This window comes from Mus caroli, chromosome 10 (genome assembly GCF_900094665.2).
Source record: "Mus caroli chromosome 10, CAROLI_EIJ_v1.1, whole genome shotgun sequence".
NCBI lineage: Eukaryota > Metazoa > Chordata > Mammalia > Rodentia > Muridae > Mus > Mus caroli.
Window position 1 is genome coordinate 19,849,382 of NC_034579.1, and position 20,921 is coordinate 19,870,302.

The 20,921-nt window shown below is 42.8% G+C and overlaps 1 protein-coding gene across 4 annotated transcripts in view; it reads left to right on the top strand.

Moving 5' to 3' along the window:
• Slc18b1 (solute carrier family 18 member B1) overlaps positions 1–8,677 on the top strand; it is a 30,849-nt gene extending 22,172 nt beyond the window's left edge. For all 4 annotated transcript variants that reach the window (XM_021174458.2, XM_029482804.1, XM_029482805.1 and 1 more), the window contains 7 exons: positions 447–548; positions 2,197–2,288; positions 4,198–4,293; positions 5,916–5,990; positions 7,117–7,210; positions 7,313–7,365; positions 7,750–8,677. In XM_021174458.2, coding sequence (XP_021030117.1) covers positions 447–548; positions 2,197–2,288; positions 4,198–4,293; positions 5,916–5,990; positions 7,117–7,210; positions 7,313–7,365; positions 7,750–7,816 — 579 coding nt within the window. In that variant the 3' untranslated portion in view covers positions 7,817–8,677. The remainder of the gene's footprint in view (positions 1–446; positions 549–2,196; positions 2,289–4,197; positions 4,294–5,915; positions 5,991–7,116; positions 7,211–7,312; positions 7,366–7,749) is intronic.
• The last annotated feature ends 12,244 nt before the right edge of the window (positions 8,678–20,921 follow it).

The window sequence follows — 20,921 nt, forward strand, 5'->3', positions numbered from 1 at the left end:
AAAAAAAAAAAAAAGAAAAGTATCTAAGATATTAGTAAGATATATCTCTGGGTATGGCTTGAAGTTACTTCCAGACAGCACTAATTAGGTAGGACGCCCTCAGTGTTGGAGCATCATCCCAGAGACGGGGCTAGAAGAAACACGGGAAGAAAGGAGGAAGCCAGAGAGCGCAGGCACTCTGTCTGCCTCCTGGCTGCCACCATGCAAGTTCTCTGCTCTCCTGCATCCTCCCCTCCAGGATGCTCTGAAACCATGAGCCAGAATGAGCTACAATCTCTCCCTTTCACACTGTTCCCTAGGCACAGCCATGGCCAGCTAGCCACAATAGGAATACTGCGTGTGACTGATAGACTTCTGTTAGCAGAGCTCAGGCAGAGGAGGGAAAGGGGATGCTTATTTTAAAGGGAGATGTAGCATTCAAGTTTAACATGGCATTTTTTTTCCAGTTCAGTCTGTCAACTGGATACGTGGGACTGGTCTTCCTGGGTCTGTCTCTATCCTACACCATTTCTTCGCCGCTGTTTGGTCTACTCAGCGATAAGATGCCTGTACGTACACTGAATTATACTTGAGTTGCTTTGCATGTTTAGATCTATAGCTACTTCCCCAGAATTCTAAGGCTCCATTGCTTAAAGCTCACACTTTCAACTGGTCTGAGAGAGAGAATCCAGCATCTCCCAGCCTCAGGTGCTGCTCAAAGAGGGCACAAGTTGAGTATTTCAGTGAAAATGAGTCTGATGGTAAAACTCCTGCAAATGACAACTAGACTATGAGATTACTTGTTCTTTTAAGAGAGGGCCTTACAATATGGCCCAGGCTGTTCTGGAACTCGGTCCTCTTGCTTCAACCTTCCCTGAGCCAGGATCACAGTCTACCATTGTCAAGACAAGCCTGGCTTAAGCTTTCTTAATGACCCAAGTGAAACAAAGTAAAATAAAACAAAAACCCCCTGATCCTAATAACAAAGGCAGAATCTTAGCAGTTATCAGACTTGATCAGATGGAGAAACTGTTACAGGGAAATTCTGACTTAGTGAGTCTGAAATATGGCCCTGGAAATGTGCATTGTCCGTTCGGTAGCCATCTTGAAAAGAATCCCTTCTGTTCTCCCTCAGTTTGGCCTAACCCGTTTGGGCTTCATGACTAATATGCAGAGGCAGCACCGTTAACCAGACTTCACGTCTCCATGGCTGTCTCTGAGGCTTTACCACTTACATTTTACATTTTTCTCTCTTTAGCTTTTCACATACATTTATCAAGACATATATATTACAGGAATTGACTTAGTAACCCAAGTCTCAAAAGAATAATGCCTTCTTTTTTTTAAAAAAGATGTACCTTCATTTTTGTCTGTGTCTGTGCATATGTATGCCACATGTATGTGGGTGACCTCAGAGACCAGAAGCAGGCATTGGCTGTCTTGAACCTGGACTTCTAGGGGTTCTGAGTCACCTGACCTAGGTGCTGGGAAAAAACTGGTGCTGGGGAAGGAGTAAGACAGTTTTAGCAGTGTATGGATTACTATTTCAACAATGACTTTGGCTAGGCGTGGTGGCATGTGTCTTTAATCCCAGCACTCGGGAGGCAGAGGTGGGTGGATCTCTGTGAGTTCAAGGCCAGCATGGTCTACAGAGGAGTTCCAGGACAACCAGGGCTACAGAGGGAAACCCTACTTCAAAAAATCACATCCCCACCACTCCCTCACCACTTCAAAACAAAAAAACAGTGACTTTGATTTGGAAGTATATTAAAAGAACTTTGAACTGCATTTCAAAACAGCCTTTGGAGATAAATGTGAAGACATAACCTTAAGCCAGGCGTTACCTTAGCAAATGTCAGTTACCCAGCTCCTGGGAGGCAGAGGACTAAGAGATTATTAATTCAATGCTAGCCAGAGCTATATTGCAAGACCTTGCTCTAAAAAGAAATCCATAGGCAAGTTCTTAGATGTTTGTAATAGTTCATGATGTGCAGGTCTGTAGCGTGCTTCCCTCCTACCTGACTTCTATGCTCAGCTTGTAAAATATTCTCCTTGCCCTTAAGTTTATCATCTACCGATTTTCTCGTAAATATATAACTTTGTTTGCTTCAATGGTTTTGGATTTTTGAATGTTATTACTGTAAGTTTTTAAAAAATTGTTTGATTATAGAGGGTCTTTTGGTTTAAGCTTAAAATTCTTTTTTTTTTCTTTACCAGAATTTAAGGAAATGGTTTCTGGTTTTTGGAAACTTAATTACAGCTGGGTGCTACATGCTCTTAGGACCTGTTCCTCTTCTGCACATCAAAAGGTAACTTTTCTTGTCCCCCGTGCTTTTTGGAGAAACAGTAATTATTTAACTTTTCAATGGCTTGGTACTGTGGGCATTGCTATTTAAACAATGACCTTGACTTAGGACAGTGGTCCGCGGTTTGCTTGATTGACAGAGCGTTATTTACTAGAAGTGGGCAGTTCTCCAAGCAAATCTTAAAGTTTTTATCAGACGAGAAAATACCCATTCTTATCTCTAAAGTGTTTGTCTGCTTTGTTAGCTGAGCCTGGCTTTGAACTTATGATCCTCCAGACTCCTCTCAAATGCTAGGATTATATGTGTGTACCATCTTATCTCCCCTCTCCTGTGTTTTAATTGCACAGTTGTTTGGAATAATTTCAGAATAGCATTTATTGCTAGCATCCTTGGCTTGATGCGTAAGAGAATACAGTTTATTTATTTGTTTGTTTGTTTTTCGAGACAGGGTTTCTCTGTGTAGCCTTGGCTGTCCTGGAACTTACTTTGTAGACCAGGCTGTCCTCGAACTCAGAAATCTGCCTGTCTCTGCCTTTCAAGTGCTGGGATTAAAGGCGTACGTCACCAAGTCCGGCCTACAGTTTATTTTTAATTCTTTCTTCTCACTCACTGAGAGCAGGACTGAGGCTTTTATTGTTTCCAGGTCATTTTTTTAGCATGTAGTAGTTGCTCATTTTGTTATAATTTCTTTATTAAAATTTATCAAAAGGAAATGAGCCCCTTAGACTTTTCCACATACTTCTAGGATGACATGCTGTCACAGGAGGAGGGTGACTTTGGAGTCTTTTGGACCTGGATTTGAATTTTGGCCCTGTCAACTAGTAGCAGAACTTGAACAAATCATTTAACTTGCAAGAGACTGAGTTTTCTTGTCTACAGAAAAAAACCAGGGCCAGCAACACGGTCAACATATTAAGATACTTGCTGCAAAGCCTGGAACCTTGAGTTTAGGAGTTACAAGGTGGAAAGAGAGAACCTGACTCACGCTGGTTGCCCTCTGACCTCTACACATGCTGTGGCACACCTCCCCTGGAAAATAAAGAAATATGATTACACTTTTTAAAAGGAACTAAAGCTAATTAATACAGGCATGACAAGAACTAAATGTACAACGTCTGTCATGTACCTAGATGAAGCCCACACTGAGTGACAGTCAGTTTCTCATCTCTTCCTTTGCCCCCCACCCCCTTCTTTCCTGTGTTTAATGAGATGAATAACAGCATTGGCGTTGAGAGGATTTTGTTATGGTGAGCCGGCCAGGTGGTTACAGATGTGTAGTATGTACAACTAACCACATGTATGTGGATGTGTGACACATGTATGTGGATTGTGTGACACATGTAATATGTGGGTCATGTGACACATGTATGTGGATCGTGTGACACATGTATGTGGATTGTGTGACACATGTATGTGGACTGTGAGACACATGTATGTGGGTCGTGTGACACATGTATGTGGACTGTGTGACACGTGTATGTGGGTTGTGTGACCAGAAGTGACTTCAGGTGATGCATGAGCTGCATTTGCAGCAGAAGTCTAAGACTCCAGCGTGAGTTCTCCCTGAATGCCGTGGGACAAGGTGAAGAAGGCCAGCCATTTGTGCAGCTGATTCTGGGGTCCTGCCCCCCCTCGTATTTAAGTTTGTATCTTTTAAAATACTAATGCCTTGAGCCTGGCGTGGTGGCACACGCCTTTAATCCCAGCACTCGGGAGGCAGAGGCAGGCGGATTTCTGAGTTCGAGACCAGCCTGGTTTACAAAGTGAGTTCCAGGACAGCCAGGACTATACAGAGAAACCCTGTCTCGAAAAACCAAACCAAAAAAAACAAACAAACAAACAAACAAAAAAACCCCAAAAAACAAAATAAACCAAAAACCTAATGCCTTGTTTCCCCCATGTTTCTCTGCAGTCAGCTCTGGCTTCTTGTGCTGGTGTTGGTTGTAAATGGCATCTCCGCTGGAATGAGCATCATCCCGACCTTCCCAGAGATGCTCAGCTGTGCATAGTAAGTCTCTTGGTTGTCTGAAGAGCTGCGGTGTGATGGCTGGGGGTGGGATCATCAGTCTCGTCTCAGCTGTTCAGTCCCATAGGATGTTTGCCCAATAGTAAATCCTTGTGATTTCATAGCATGTAAATACTGTGATATAAATCAGATAAGTAATATGAGATCATCCTGGTGATAGCATAGTGACAAGATGCTGTGAGGTACAGTAGGTTAAAGGGAGATGCTTGGCTTACTGTATGTCTCAGGTGGTGTGCATGTGTGTGTGTGTGTGTGTGAGTGTGTGTGTGTGCCCCTGTTGACTGCAGAAGAACCGTCTTTCTTTGGTCATTGTTCCTTGTGTAGAGGGCATGTTCATGATCACTGAGGTCTGTACTTGTGCTGGCATTGCTCAGTGATGTGCAGAGGACAAAGAGCTGCTCCTGCATTTTCTTAGAGCAGACTTTGTTCATCCTATTTCAAGAATTTCTCAATTATATTCTTGTTTTTTTAAAGTTACATTTTTTAATTTTCTTTTAGATTTATTTCTTTTTTTATTATATTTAAGTACCTTGTAGCTGTCTTCAGTCACCCCAGAAGAGGGCATCAGATCTCATTACGGATGGTTGCGAGCCACCATGTGGTTGCTGGGATTTGAACTCAGGACCTTTGGAAGAGTAGTCAGTGCTCTTAACTGCTGAGCCATCTCTCTAGCTCCTCAATTATATTCTTAATTGGCATTTAATGCAAATGGGTTATGATTCTTATTATTATACAGGTGTAACTAAGTTATCTTATGACGATGCTTTCAAATTTGATTCACATATTTTGTTTGCGAATTTTTGAAATTATAACATCATTGTTTCACCCTTCCCTTTATTATCTCCAAGCCCTTCCATATCCCCCCCCCACTCTCTTCCAATCCAGTTCCCCCTTTTCATTGTTATTGCATGTATATATGTATTTGTGTAAATATATATTCCTAAACCTTGTCATTATCTATGATGTTACTTGTATGTGTGTTTTCAAAGATGACCATTTGGCACTGGACACACAGTTGGTGCGCTCTTCCGTGGGAAGAGCCACCTAACCTGCTCCTGGCTTCCCTCGGTTGCCTATGTTCTTTGTGTGGGTTTGATGTCCTTTTTGTGCTGCTGGTAATTGAGCCCAAGGCTTTAGGCATGCTAGGAAGCTCATATGCTACCACTGAGCCACTTCTCAGGCTCCCAGACTCTTTTTGTTTTTTTTTTGTTTTTTTTGTTTTTTGTTTTCTTTTAGAAATGAGATGTTCAGCTGGACGGTGGTGGCACATGCCTTTAATCCCAGCACTTGGGAGGCAGAGACAGGCAGATTTCTGAGTTTGAGGCCAGCCTGGTCTACAAAGTGAGTTCCAGGACAGCCAGGGCTACACAGAGAAACCCTGTCTTGAAAAAAAACAAAAACAAAACAAAAGAAGAAGAAGAAGAAGAAGAAGAAGAAGAAGAAGAAGAAGAAGAAGAAGAAGAAGAAGAAGAAATGGGATTTCTTATTTTTAGTTTCTTCATATGATACTTGGTTTATCTTAATGTATCTGTCAAGCAATCTTTCCACACAAGTTCTCCAGTTTTCCTCTCCATGACGGATTCTGTCCATGTTTCTCTCTACAGTGCAAATGGATTTGAAGACAGCATCAGTACACTGGGACTCGTATCTGGTCTTTTTGGTGCCATGTGGTCAGTTGGGTAAGTGAATGCATTTGCACCCGAGGAAGTGCTGTCTCTAAGGTACAGACAGAAAGCTGAAACACCAAGAAAGCCCATGCAAACCGGTAGAGCAAGAAAGCTAATTTACACTGTGTGACTCCAAGTCTACCATGTCAGCAGACTTCACACCAAACCATGACACCCTCATGAACCACACTTTGGGTGATTCTTAAAAGTTTCTTAGCAGAAGCGAATCTCAGATTTCTGAAATGCTTTCCTCTATTGATCCTCTTGCTTGCTTCTTTGCTTCTTTATTTACTTTCTACTAGACCTGACACTGCACTGTATGGTAGTAATGTGATACATACGAAGTCAATAACTACGAACTGACCTGACTCAGATACTGAGAGTAGAAAGAATAGGGGAGTGGTGACATGGCTGAGCAGGTAAAGCAATCGCCACACAAGCCTGGAGACGACCTGAGCTCAGGCCCGAGAACCAACATAAAGACAGAAAGCAGAAGGGAACCAACTGCACAAGGCTGTCCTCTGACCTTATGGGTGCTGGGCCATGTAGTGCATCCCCCACCCCCATAACAGAAGGGTTCTTTGAAACCCATGCTGCCTACTGTTGTTATTGTTATGTAGCTCACCACCTTCACTGCAGCAATTCCACTTTTACAAATGTTGTAATCATCATTCTTTCTCTCTCCTCCCCCCAGCCCTTCTCAGCTCTGGATCTGAGAATCCAAGTGAGAACCTTATAAACTGTGGGCAAGTGCTCTAACACTGAGCCACACCCAGACCTAGGATTCTCTTATGCCCAGCAATCACCCTGTCTGTGTAGCATTTGTTGTTCTAGTTTAAAGAAGACAAGTGACTAGGGTGTCCTGCATCTTCTTTTTAAGAACTATTTGTATATGTATGTATGTATGTATGTATGTATGCATGTATGTGAGTACACTGTAGCTGTCTTCAGACACACCAGAAGAGGACATCAGATCCCATTATAGATGGTTGTGATCCACCATGTGTTTGTTGGGAATTGAACTCCACCTCTGGAAGAGCAGTCAGTGCTCTTAACTGCTGAGCCACGTCTCTAACCCAAGTGTTCTGTATCATTTTTTGCACTGTTAGCTATTCACACATTCTTCTCCACATGCTAGAGCTTTCATGGGACCTATCCTGGGCGGATTTCTGTGTGAGAAAATTGGTTTTGAGTGGGCAGCAGCTATACAAGGCTTATGGACTCTGCTAAGTGTGAGTAACCAGGGATATGTGGGGTTTGCTTCCATTTTCTTCCATTTTGGAGACACTAGCCTTGGAGGACTTACTTTGACAGTGTGTTTCATTGTGTTAAAGGGTGTTGCGATGGCCTTATTTTATCTCTGGGAGGACTCAACGGCAAGAAGAAGGTATGGTCAACTGCTGGGCTTTTTTCTTCTCCAAAGAAATCAGCTCAAGAGAGTAGAAAAGAAGTATCATTTTGCATCCTTCTTGCTACTAGATTTCAGGGCATCCTAAGCCTGGTTATTTGACAGACAGGTCTAAAGAGGTTCTTGAGTTGAGATGTAAGTACTTAGTGTTTAGTTTTCTTTTGGGGAGGAATTGACACAGGGTTTCTCTGTGTAGCCTGGGTTGTCCTGGAACACACAATGTAGACCAAGCTAGCCCTGAACTCAGAATCTGCCAGGCCCTGCCTCGAGTGCTGGGATTAAAGGTGTGTACACAGCCACCACTGCCCGTTGTGTTTAGTTCTCTTAAGAAAACCAGTGCTGTTGTTTTTTTCTGCACTGTAGATCTAAAGCTCAGAACAGCCTTGGCACAGAGGAGGAAAGAGCTGCTCTCTTGCCCAATGACACCTAGCCTTGCAAGCTCTGGATTGATCCAGATCCAGAGACTGGTGCCTTGACGGAGACTGCAGTGCCTGGAGGAGCTTCCTGTGATCCGTGCTGCGGGAGCCATTCTCTGCTTCCTGTAGTTCCAGAAAGCTGGCTCACCAAGGCAACATCTATGAGAAAGGGCAAACCAACCAACCGGAGCAGTGTTTCTAAAAGACCGACCTTGCCCGTCAGGTTTTTATTGACCGTCTTTGCTTTCTTATTCTTGTGTTCACTTTTCACCCCAAGTTCACTCCAAAGTGCTGTGGATGTACCTCTTAAAATGAAGCTATTTAATTTGCATTGAACATATAAAATAGAATGAATAATTTCATGAAACCAGTTTTGAAAGATGGTCTTTCTCTGCACTGAAGTTTGTACTTGTCAAAAAGGCAAAATTCCTGCCTGCCATATAAAAACTCCAGAGCATTTCTTGGCTTTCAGTTTTTCTAAAAATGTTCGCGTGACAGGTCCAAGAAAAAACGATGCATGCACTTGAGTCCTGTGACATTTCCGTTCATGATCTTGGCTTATACACATTATTTGCATAACATTGTTTCTATTCTTAGCATGTCTTTGTTTTAGTCTCATAATTTGTTTGCTTATTGTGTTTACTACTTTTCATACTCGTGGGAAATGTGTTCCATCACGAGGCAGGGCCACACCTGCCTCCATCCAGCTAATCGAGAGTCGTGTGCTCCACATTGGAGAAACACTCCAACTTCACAGAAAGTCCTTGCTGCTACTTGAACTTAGAATGTCAACTTTGTACCTCCTGATTCATTTCCATATTGTAGTAGCTACATTTCCTTTCGAAGAGAATAATAAATGATTTTTTGTCTAGCTATTTATTGTATTCATTCAAAACACTTTTAAAACAAGGTCCCAAGTATGTCAGGGGGTTTGGAACTCAGCGTAGTTGAGGACAACCCTGAACTCCTGGTCCTCCTGCCTCTAACTTCCTAAGTGCTGGGATCAGCATGTATGCATCATTACACAGGGTATTGAACCCTGGACCTTGTGCATGCCAGGCAAGCCTTCTACCAACTGGGTTAGATGCACAATCCCTGATATACCTTCTGAATTCTTTCTCAGGCTCAACCTTGCATAGATAAGTACTATTGTGTTTATAAAAAGATAGATAGCAGAGATATGTTCTATGGAGGTGTAATCAGGTGTTGGGGCTGAGTGTCGCAGCAGGCTCATGCTGATGCATCCCTTCCCGCTAAGGGATCAGCCACAAGAGGGTATTGTATAGAACTGAGTTTATTCAGGGCATGGGGAGGGGAGTTAAGAGGGTGGCAGAGGGAGGGAGGGAGGGAGAGAGAGAGAGAGAGAGAGAGAGAGAGAGAGAGAGAGAGAGAGAGAGAGGTAGAGGTAGAGGTGAGGTGTAGAGGAGTAAAAGCCGGAGCATGGGGGGGGGGGAGAGGAGGTAAGGAAATGGGGAGGAGTGGGGAAGGGAAAGCAAGAGCAAGAGACTAAGAGAGGAGCAAGAGAGGGAGGAGGGGGCAAGCAGCTCCTTTTTTAGTGGGTCACTGTGGGGCAGAGCTTAGACAGAATGCTGACAGGTACCAGGGACATAATCGATGCCCTTGTGCAGCATACACCAGTGGAAAGAGAAAGAAAACACAAACATCACAATTTACAGCCTGGAGTGACGCTCAATAAGAGAACAAATCATGGTATTGTTGGCTTTGGGGTGGACATCGAGAAACTCACTTCAAATACAGAAGCTTGAAAATGAAAACTTTGTTTTCTGAGCGCTCAGAGAGGCAGCCAGTTTTTAAACATTTTTTTTAAAGGATGGGAATACAAAGTGAGGGGGTAGCTGGGGCTAGCTGCAGTGTTATCCAATTGTATTTTGACATTATGGGTTAAGCCAGGGAGTACATGTTGGAAACTGGGCCAAAACTAGGGCAGGTCCTTAATTCATTCTCCTAGACATTAATTCCAGAGCTCAGAGTGATAAGGCGACCAAGGAGCAGGTCAGCTGCTGTAGTTAATTAGTGCATAGCAGGCAATTAAGTTGGTTATATGTTTTTATAACTTATGCACCTTAACAGCAATTTCTATATTCTTTAGCTGTTAACAGACAATTAAGAAAACATTTGGAGAAATGGGATAATTGTTTATTCCTAGGCCTAGGAACATGAACTTGTTTGACCCCACCAGCAAGATGGAGGAGAAGTTGTCCTTGAGATGATGAACTAGACAACTGTCTACAACAGAAGCTGTTCAGCTAAAGGGAAGTCCCCAGCTCCCCTAGGGCCTGGGACCTTGAATTTAATTTCTGCCTATGATTAGATGGAGTCTCAAAATGAAATGGTAGGACTTAGAATAAGCTTCTATTGCTCTTTTCTAACAGTATAATAGAGTGGCTGCCTGGTACTGGTTATGCCTGCATGGATACTAATTTGCACAAACCCATGCCATGGAAGTGAGACTTCAGAGTAGAGACCTGAAGAAAAATGAGACAATCATGGCAGCAGTCCACTGGCAAGATGGAAGATGACAGCACGCTCCGCTGACTGGAGTCTGGTGTGCAGCAGATAGGCGGGATGAGACAGCCATCCAGCTTGGCGATGAGGGCCACCACCAGAAATGATGTCCCTTTTGTCAAGTTCTTTGAGTCCGTGTGTACATTGGGCAAGGATGCTGGTAAGCAAGGGTGGAGATGGAAGGAAAACTTTGAGAGGAAATCATGTTTGGGGACCATGGAGGTGGTCTTAGAGCTCAAGAGAGATGATACCCAGGAATGGAAATATGTCAGGCTTGCTGCTGTAGGTGAGATAGGGGAGCAGATTCAAGATGGCTCCTAGGTTTGGCCATATGGTGTAATAGATGGCTCCACCTCTTAGTGAGATGGAGAAGGGATGGAGCAGAGATTACTGAGGGGGCCAGCTTAAAACCATGATGAGCGAAATGTGGTGATGCATGCCTTCAGTCCCAGCATTCCTGACAGAGAGGCAGATGTATCTCTGAATTTGAGGCCAACATGGTCTACGTAGTGAGTTCCTCCAGGACCAGCCAGATCTATATAATACAGAGACTCTGTCTCAAAGAACAACAAACAAAAACAATAACACCATAAGTAATGATAATAACAACTGTGATAAGACACTTTTATCTCGCACCATCAAAGGTGCAAGGATGAAGGAGTCCTTCTGAGGAAGTGGCTCTGAGGTTCCTGGTTCACTGTGAGGTTGTGGTTCATGTACTCATGAGCTCATTTCTTTGTTCCCACCCCATCTTTGCCTTTAAACCTAAGAAGGAGAAATGACCTGGGTCAGCATGTGCTGACATGACCAACCAATTTTTATTAGATGCAGTTAACTAAGAAGAGGAGGGTACATTCTTTTGCATACAATAATCCCCTTTCTTAGACTACAGAGAATGACCAAGACCTTTGAGCCAGTGTGGAGAACAGCACAGGGACAGGCCTTAGTGGTCCTGATCTCTCTCAGAGGTTTTCTCTCTTCTTTTTCATTGAGGAGGGTGGGTGAGTAACTGGGGGTGGGGTGGGGGGAGGGCACCACCATCTCCTCTTTGGCAGGTGCTGAAGACTCCACTGAGTCCCTGCACTTATTACCACCTCCAACAAGGGATGCTACTGAGGCACCATCTCACTGAGACACTGGGAGCTAACCATGGCTCTGTCAGCCAGCCAGTTATCAGTCACTGAGTGTTGAGAATCCAGCACCAGTGAGAAGGTTTCATGCTTTTCATGAAAACTTTCTTCATTCTCATTCCCAACATGCTGCTTTTGGCACATGCCTCAGAGCAAAACATTTTACCTCTTCCTCATTTAAAATTTCAGCATTACGATAAATGACAAAAATAGTTTAAACTTTTGAGATGTCCTGAGGCTGCCTGGGCTCTCCCTGTCTGTCTCCGAGAGGTCCTCACCAAGTCTGGGCATCCAGCTTCGTTTCCTCTTCTTCCCCCTGGAGAATCTGGTCCTGGGTCTCACATGGCCACTGGAAGGGGATCCCAGATTCCCATGGGGTCAAATGTTTCCAAGTTCTAGAGATCTTCAGTGGGCTGAGAGGCCCTGAATAGGACAGTCTTGCTGGGCCAACTGAGGTGGTACGGTAAAAGTGATCTCACTGGGGCCACCAGAAATGTGAGAACCTTTCCTGAATAAGCACTTTGACAGAAATGAGTGTGCAAGAGGAGATGTCACTGGTGGATGCAAATTTGCTAGTCAGCCAACTTGTGTGCAACACATGGAAAACATGCTTTTAAATGTTCTCCCTCTGCTATATGTTTGTCTTCCCAGAAGTGAGACTTTCTCAAATTCATCTGTCCCCAAGACATTCAAGGTGAAAGATGTTTGTCTTTGTTCTCAGAAACCAGGCAAAACAGGCTCTGGGAGTTGCCTTGGCAAGCATACCCATTAAGTGCGGTAAACTTCTTCATGACTTAGATACTTGACATTTCTCCCATTTTTAGCCTTGATTTGTGTGGTTCAGTGGTTTAGACTGACTGTGCGAAGGCTGTTAGTCTAGTTGGAATGAGTGTAGCTGATGTTGGCTGAACTTCTTGTGTTTGGTAGATCTGGATTTTGTTGCGATTAAGTGCACTGTTTTGGACTTAACTGGGAGAGCTGAACAATTGGAGAAGTCTCTTCCTGTAGTCCATCACCTCTCCTGAACCTGAGCCTGCCAACAGCTTCATTGAATTGAAAGTTAATCCAAGGGAATCAAAAGAAATAGTCAAAAAGAAAACAGAGAGATTGGCAGACTCTCTTCATCTCTGCTTCTGCATTTATGAATCTCTTTATTATTACATTTTTATTATTAAAATAATTTTAAAATTAGAATATATTTTGATCATATTCTCCCCCTCCTCCAAGTCCTTCCAGATCCCTCTCTTTACCCGCCCAACCTTAAATTCTTTCCCCAAAACCCATCAAATATCCAATACAAGAATAACATCCCCCCCCACACACAAAGTAGGAAAACAAACTAAAAACATACTCAATAAGATAAATAACCCCCCACCCACCAAACTGTAATCAAATAAAAGCATATAAAAAAGCCTGTCCATTCCCATTATATGTTGGTCAACTACTCTTGCACATGAGCTCTGTCCTAGAGGGGTTGATATGCCCTGTGTCTTTCTATTGGAGAAAATGGATCTTCCCTCTCTCAGCAGGTATAAGTGACAGTTCAGTTGTTAAGGTTTGTAATCACTCACTCACTCACTCACTCATTCACTCATTTATTTATTTTTGAAAAAAAACTAACAAAATATTGCATAAAATAAAACAAAAATTATCACATTGAAATTGGATAAGACAAACCAACAGAAGGAAAAGAGCCCAAGAGAAGGCACAAGAATGAGAGATCCACTCATTTGTGTACTCAGGAGTTCCATAAAAAACACTAAACTGGAAGCCGTATTATATACAGAGGACCTGGCGCAGACCCATGCAGGCCCTGGGACTGCTGCCTCACTCTCTGAGTTCATATGAGTTTGATGATGTTGATTTAGAGAGTCTTGTTTTCTTGGTTGTCTTCCATCCCCTCTGGCTCTTAAACTATGTCTGCCCCGTCTTTTGCTGGGTTCCCTGAGTTCTGAGGGGAGGGAGTTGATGGCGACATCCTCTTCAGGACTGAATGTTCCAAAATCTCTCACTGTCTCCATAGTGTTCAGCTGTGGGTCCCAATATTTGTTCCCATCTGCTGCAGGAGGAAGCTTTTCTGATGATGGCTGAGCAAGACACTGACCGAGGAGTAAAACAGAATGTCATTGGGGGTCATTTTATCTTTACCTTTTCTTTTTTCTCCTTTGAGACCTGAATTATTTGGTTTTACCCTAGGTCCTGTCTAGTCTCAGGTTCTCTGTCACTCAACCAGTGTTGGTTATGGGGTCCATCTTGGAGAGCAGGCCTTAAGTCAGATCAGTTATTGGATGGTTGGTTACTCCACAAGCTATGCACCACCATTGCCCATCATGTCTTGCAAGCAGGACACCACTGAAGAGCAAAGGGTTTGTGGCTTGGTGTTTACATTTCTCTTTTCAGAGCTCCCATACCAAAAGACATTGGCACATAGGACTGAGGACTCTATGTAAGCACCACCTCATTATCTCCGTCTTTAATGAGTTGTGTAGTTGTATCTTCACCGACGGGGCCTTATTTTCAGTTTGTAAAGAACAAAATCTGCATAGTCTCACCAATGAGTTCTTTGGGCATTCCCATGGGGCCCCTTTGGCCAACAACTCAATTAGGTGTAACCCAAACCTAGTACTTGAAACTTTATTTTGCAACAAGAGATGGCAGGTTGGGACTGTCTCTCTCTCTCTCTCTCTCTCTCTCTCTCTCTCTCTCTCTCTCTCAGTCTCTCTCTCTTTTTTTGGCAATCTCATTTAGATTGCCTTCTGTGGTGGTTGGAATGAAAATGGCTCAAAGAGAGTGGTACTATTAAGAAGTGTCTCCTTGTTAGAATAGGTGTGGCCTTGTTGGAGGAAGTGTGTCCAGGGATGGAGGTGTAAGGTCTCTCTGGATCTGCCTGCTGATTCAGATATAGAACTCTCAACTCCTCCAGCACCGTGTCTGCCTGTGTGCCACCATGCTTCCTGCCATGACAATAATGGACTAAACCTCTGAACTGTAAGTCAGCCCCAATGAAGTGCTTTCCTCTAGAAATGTTGCTATGGTCATGGCACCTCTTCACAGCAATAAAACCCTAAGACAGGAATTGGTACCAGGGACTCAGGTATTGTGGGATAGGTCCGACTATGCTTTTGTTTGGATAAATGTGGACTTTAGAACTTTGGATTAGGAAAGCATTTGAACACTTTAAGTGAGGCTTAATGGGCCACACTAGTAGGAACATTCTGTAGGTGGCTGCTTTATCCTATTGATGGTGTCCTTTGCTATGCAGAAACATCTCAACTTTATGAAGTCCCATTTATTAATTGTCGATCTTAGCTCCTTTGCTGTGTTCTGTGTAGAAAATCTTTTCCTATGCCAATGAGTTCAAGGCTCTTCCACATTTTCTATTCTGTTGGGTTCAGTGTATCTTGTCTTATGTTAAGGTCCTTGATTCATTTGGAGTTGAGTTTTGTGTTGGATGATAGAATGCATCTATTTGAATTCTTCTACATGCCAACATCCAGTTAGATCCACACCATTTGTTAAAGATACTGTCTTTTTTTCCCCAGTGTGTATTTTTGGCATCTTTATAAAAAATCAGGTGTCTATAGTTGTGTAGATTTATGTATGGATTTTTCAATTCAATTGCATTGATAAGTGTGTCTGTTTTTGTGCAAATACCATGCTGGTTTTATTACTATAGCTTATTAGTACAACTTGAAATCAGAGATGATGACACCCCAACAGTTCTTTTATTATTTTGCACTGTTTTAGTTAGAGTATGTATGTATGTGTGTGTGTGCCCCCGTGTGCACACATACGTGCACATGTGCTTTTGTATCAAGCTGTAAACTATCTTCAAGGCCTATGAAGAATTTTGTTGGAATTTTGATGAGGATTGCATTGACTCTATAGATTGCTTTTGGTCCAATGGCCAGTTTTACTCTATATTAATTCTATTGATCTGTGAGCATAGGAGAGCTTTCAATCTTCTGATATCTCTTTCAATTTCTTTCTTCAGTGAATTGAAGTTCTTGTCATACAGGTCTTTCACTTGCTTGGTTAGAGTTACCCCTAGATACTTTACATTATTTGAGGCTATTGTGAAAGGTGTTACTTCCATAGCTCCTTAGACAGTTTGATAAAGAAATTTCTCAGACAAATAAACTTCTTGTTTCTTTGGAAAGTCGGTTACATCAAATGATGGTTTGCTGGAGCACACAGGCGAAAGGATGTTTTGCTAAAGCAGACATGTGAAATATGACACCCACAGATAGTGGGAGCTCAAGCATTGGTTTGCTTTGCTCCACTTTACTATTCTTTGCTGGTGACACACACGGATTGGTTTGCCTTACATTGCTTTACTGACTTTTGCTTGTGGTGGTGACTTCATAGAGAGAAACTCACCAAAGAACTTCTCATGAGGTAACTGCAGTTTCTCTCAGCTTCTGCAGACTCAGGCCTGTTGGTGAACCTCGAGGTTTCTTCTGGATTGAACTGCAGTTGTTGATTCATGTGTTGTGCCTGCTAAGTGGACTGATCTGAAGCTGCTGATTCGTGTTTGGTGTTTGCTAGTGGACTGGACTGAGAACAATGCAGATTGGTTCTAAACAAGTCTCCTTCCTCTGTATCCTAATAACCTTTCTTTTCCACTACCTCTGATGGGTGGTAGGCAAGAGGGGAGGTTGAACCCTTATTAAAATAGGCTGTGAAAAATATATGTCTCCATTTGTCATCTGTTTATAGGAGGGCTACATATTTTTGTGAGTTAATTTTGTATCCAGCTACTTTGCTGAAAGTGTTTATCAGCTGTAGGAGTTTCCTGGAGGAATTATTTACAGCACTTATGTATAACATCATATCATGTGTAAATAAATATATTTTGACTTTCTTTCAAGTATGTATCTCCTGTATTTCCTTCACTTGTCTTACTGATCTAGTTAAGATGTCACGTTCCTGATTTTGGTTCGATTGCTTTGAGTTTCTCTCCATTTAAGTTGATGTTGGCCATAGGCTTGCTTTATTATTTGAGGTATGCTCCTTGTATCCCTAATCTCTCTAGGACTCTCTCATGAAGGCGTGTTGGAGTTTGGCAAGAGCCTTTTCTGAATTTAATAAGGTGATCGTGTAATTTTTATTTTTGTCTTTCAGCTGGTTTATATGGTAGATTTTATATCTATCGATTTACTTATGTTGAATGGTTCCTACTTGATGGTGGTGGATAATATTTTTGACTTGTTCTTGGATTTGGTTTGCAATCTGAAGTCAGTATTTTATTGGGAATTTTTGCATCTATATTCACAAGGGAAATTGATCTGTAATTCTCTTTGTTTGGGTCTTTATGTGGTTTGGGTATCAGGGAAACTATGACTTTAAAAAATAAATTGGGTAAAGCTTTTTCTGTTTCTATTTTGTGTAATAATTTGAGGACTATTGATGTTATCTCTTTGACACATTGTTAGAATTCTGCATTAAAACCATCTGGCCCTGAGCTTTTTGTTTTGTTTTGTTTGTTTTATCAAAACATGTTTCTTTGTACAGCCTTGACTGTCTTGGAACTCACTCTCTATGTAGACCAGGATGGCATAGAACTCACAGAGATCTTCAATTTCTGCCTCCTGAGTGCTGGGATTAAAGGAGTGCACCACCACAGCAAGTCACCAAACAAAGTATACACAGGTAGCAGAGAATAAAAAGTCTCACATTTCTCAGGGGAATTGCTGCAAGGGCCTCATTGCAAGGAACGATGGACATCAGAGGGCAACACTTTGTAGCTGTCTTGGTAATTGTTGTGGTTTGTATATGCTAGGCTCAGGGAGTGGCACTATTAGAAGGTATGACCCTGTTGGGAGTATGTATGGCCTTGTTGGAGTAGGTGTGTCACTGTGGGTGTGGACTTTAATACCCTAGTCCTAGCTGTCTGGAAATGCATATTCTAGAAGATGAAGTGTAAGGAGCCGCCCTCACATTAGCCATTGCAAGATGGCGCTGATGGCACTGGCACCCGTGTAAACAAACCATCTGCGCATGCGCCGGGGTAGTTTTCCACCCCATGTGCTCTCCCTTCCCTGTGACGACAACTCCGGCTGATGGGTTGCAGCCAATCAGGGAGCGACATGTCCGAGGCGGAGGACAGTCCTCCATAAAAGGGATGGGTTTCTGCCATTCTCTCTCTTTGGCTCTCTTCTCCACTGGCTCTTGAAGGGGTAAGCAATAAAGCTTGTGCTGCAGAAGATTCCGGTTGCCCTGAGCGTGTTCTTACCAGGGGGNACAAAAGCGCGGGCAATAATGAAGATGTAGAACTCTCAGATCCTTCTGTCCCATGCCTGCCTGGATGCTGCCATGTTCCTGCTTAAATGATAATGGACTAAACCTCTGAACCTGTAAGCCAGCGCCAAATAAATGTTGTCCTCTATAAGAGTTGCCTTAGTCATGGTGTCTGTTCACAGCAGTAAAACCCCAACTAAGACAGCAATTTATAGCAGCTAATTCTGAAGTGATGACCTGTCAGTGGTATTTCATAATAACATGCCCAGACCTGTGAATTAAATCCTTTGAGGACTTCTTGCTAACAGACTTTATTATTTTTTTTTTCTTGTCACTCATAGAGAAACACTGAGAGTCAGATAATTATTTCAGAAATTCTAGTGTAGATAGGTTTCCAGAACCAACTTCTTAGTGAGCTTTAACAACAAAGGAACAATTTAGGGGGCAACTGTAATATACAATTTATTGGTGAATTACATGGGTTGTTTAATCTCACTCAGAAGCTGACTGTAAAAGTGGAATTGACCCCACCCCAATTACAGACCTAAATATATTTGGCTCAAAGTATCCTCTAAATCCCTGTTTAAGAAGAGACTGGGCCCCACTAACCCTGTGATAGGGAAGGAAATGAGCCATTCTTGGCAGAGATCACCATGGTCCATTCGCTGACATCGGAATGTCTGTGGTGGGAAGGAGAAGCCTGAAGTTCAGCTGCAGGTTCAGCTGTGGGTTGCTCATCCCTGGAAAGGATACTCAGTGGTTGGGAACTCCCCTGACTGCTCCAGAGTTCCATGTGTGAGCAGCTGATCTGATGATGTTGCTTCTATCTGGTCCTTTACTTGGGAGCCTCACCCCTGGGGACACCCTGCTATGCCTGGGACTCTGCCTCTCAATCCAGAACTCCAGCTGACGGATGCAGTCAGCTTCTGCTGAATATTTGTAAGCACCTGATTTGATGATGTTTCACTGACTATCTGTTACTTCTCTCTATTTATCAGATACTTATTCTTTTATCTTTGCTTGCTATACTTAATAAATGAATTCATTCAAAACCCAGAGCATGGCTATCCTAGAGCATTCATTCTCTGGGTCATTCAGACCATATTGAAATAAGAAAAGAAAAAAAAAAAAAGAGAGAGAGAGAGAAAACAGTAGGATTGCTCTTACCAGAAAGATATCATTACATGTTCTAGAAAAGGAAATTAGAATCTACATCAATTCACACATGTTATCCAACAAAAGAATGTTTAAACTTGAGATTACCATGTCTATATATTATCAGACAATATGTATATTATACATATGTATTATCAGACAAATGTAATATTTGTCTTAGGGTTTCTATTGCTGGGAAGAGACACCATGACCAAGAGCAAGTCTTTTTTTTTTAATTAGATATTTTATTTATTTACATTTCAAATGCTATCCCAAAAGTTCCCTGTACCCTCCTCCCACCCTGCTCCCCTACCCACCCACTCCCACTTCTTGGCCCTGGCATTCCCCTGTACTGGGGCATATAAAGTTTGCAAGACCAAGGGGCCTCTCTTCCCAATGATGGCTGACTAGGCCATCTTCTGCTACATATGCAGCTAGAGACATGAGCTCTAGGGGTACTGGTTAGTTCATAATGTTGTTCCTCCTATAGGGTTGCAGACCCTTCAGCTCCTTGGATACTTTCTCTAAGGAGCAACTCTTCTAAAGGACAACACTTAACTGGGGCTGGCTTCCTGGTTCTGAGGTTCAGTCCATTATCATCAAGGCAGGAAGCATGGCAGCATCCAGGCAGGCATGGGACTGGAGGAGCTGAGAGTTCTATTATCTTGTTCTGAAGGCAAACAGAAGACTGCTGTCTTCCAGGAAGCTAGGAGGAGGGTCTTAAAGCCCACCCCAACAGTGACACACTTCCTCTAAGAAGACCTCTCCTCCTAATAGTGCCACTTCCTGGGTCAATCATAATGAAACCACCACAATATTAAAATTATTTTAGGGATGGTTCAGCAATTAAGAGTGCTTACTGCTCTTTCAGAGGACTCTGGTTGGTTCCTATCACCCCCAAGCCAGCTCACAACCACTCATAACACCAGTTCTAAGCAATCTGATGCCCTCTTCTGACTTCTGCAGGCACCAGGTATATCACATCTACATATACGTGGGCAAAATGCTCACACACAGAAAACTGAGAAATAAATAAACAAAATGATTTTTGGGGAAAATGTATTTTGCAAAGCCAAAAGATTTTCTTTTTGTTGTTTTTATTTATTTATTAGCTTTGTTTATCTTTATGTGTATGGGTTTTTTTTTTAATCTACATGTATGTCTGTGTGTCACATATATTCAGAGGCCAAAGAGGGTATTGGATCTCCTGGAATTGGAGTTACAGATAGTTGGGGACCATGATGTAGGTGAAAGACCCCCGAAGGGAGACCCTCACTCAAGTCTCGGGATAATAGCAGACCTCCAAGAACTCACGAGAGACCAAGCTTGAGGCAAACCACATGAGGCTTTATTTGGGGAAAGCCAGAGCTCTTGGGACGACTCATATCCCACGCAAGGGTAGAGGAGTTGACCCCGAGGGGAAAGGGGTTCCAGTTTTTATAGGCCCTCGGAGGAGGGGGAGGAGAAGTGGGGAGTAGGGGATTTCCAGATCTAAACAATGTCTATTCTAAAATGATTGATTTCTCAAGAAATGCGTATGGGAGGGAAACAAGGAAAGAGTCTAATGCAGTGTAGTAACTCCGGATTGGCCCCGACTGTGGTTGCTGGGGAGATTTTCTGACTCTATCTCAGCAACCAATATCACAAACACCTGGCAGTGAGGTGCAGCAGTGGGCACACACCTGGGTTCAAGTAATGGTCAGAACATTGGCAGACACATGGGTTCAAGGAGCGGCCAGAGCATTGTGCACTTCTATTTTTTCTAAATCAGTGAAGCTACTTCTACTAACAATGAAATCTATTATGCCAATTTCAGGGCTTCTGTGACTTTTACATTCTGTCAGGATCTTTCATAGGTACAAAGAATTGAACCCAAGTCTGCTAGAAGAGCAGCCACTTAATCACTTCTAACTCTCTAGCCCCACAAAGTCAAAGGTTTAAACCTATAATGCAGCCTTGAACCTGTGAAGAGATAGCACGAGTCCTTGGTATACACAGAACATGTCTTAGGTAGGAGCTTTTGAGGGCACCAAGGCTAGAAGGGAAACGTAGCTGCTGGATCCAGATG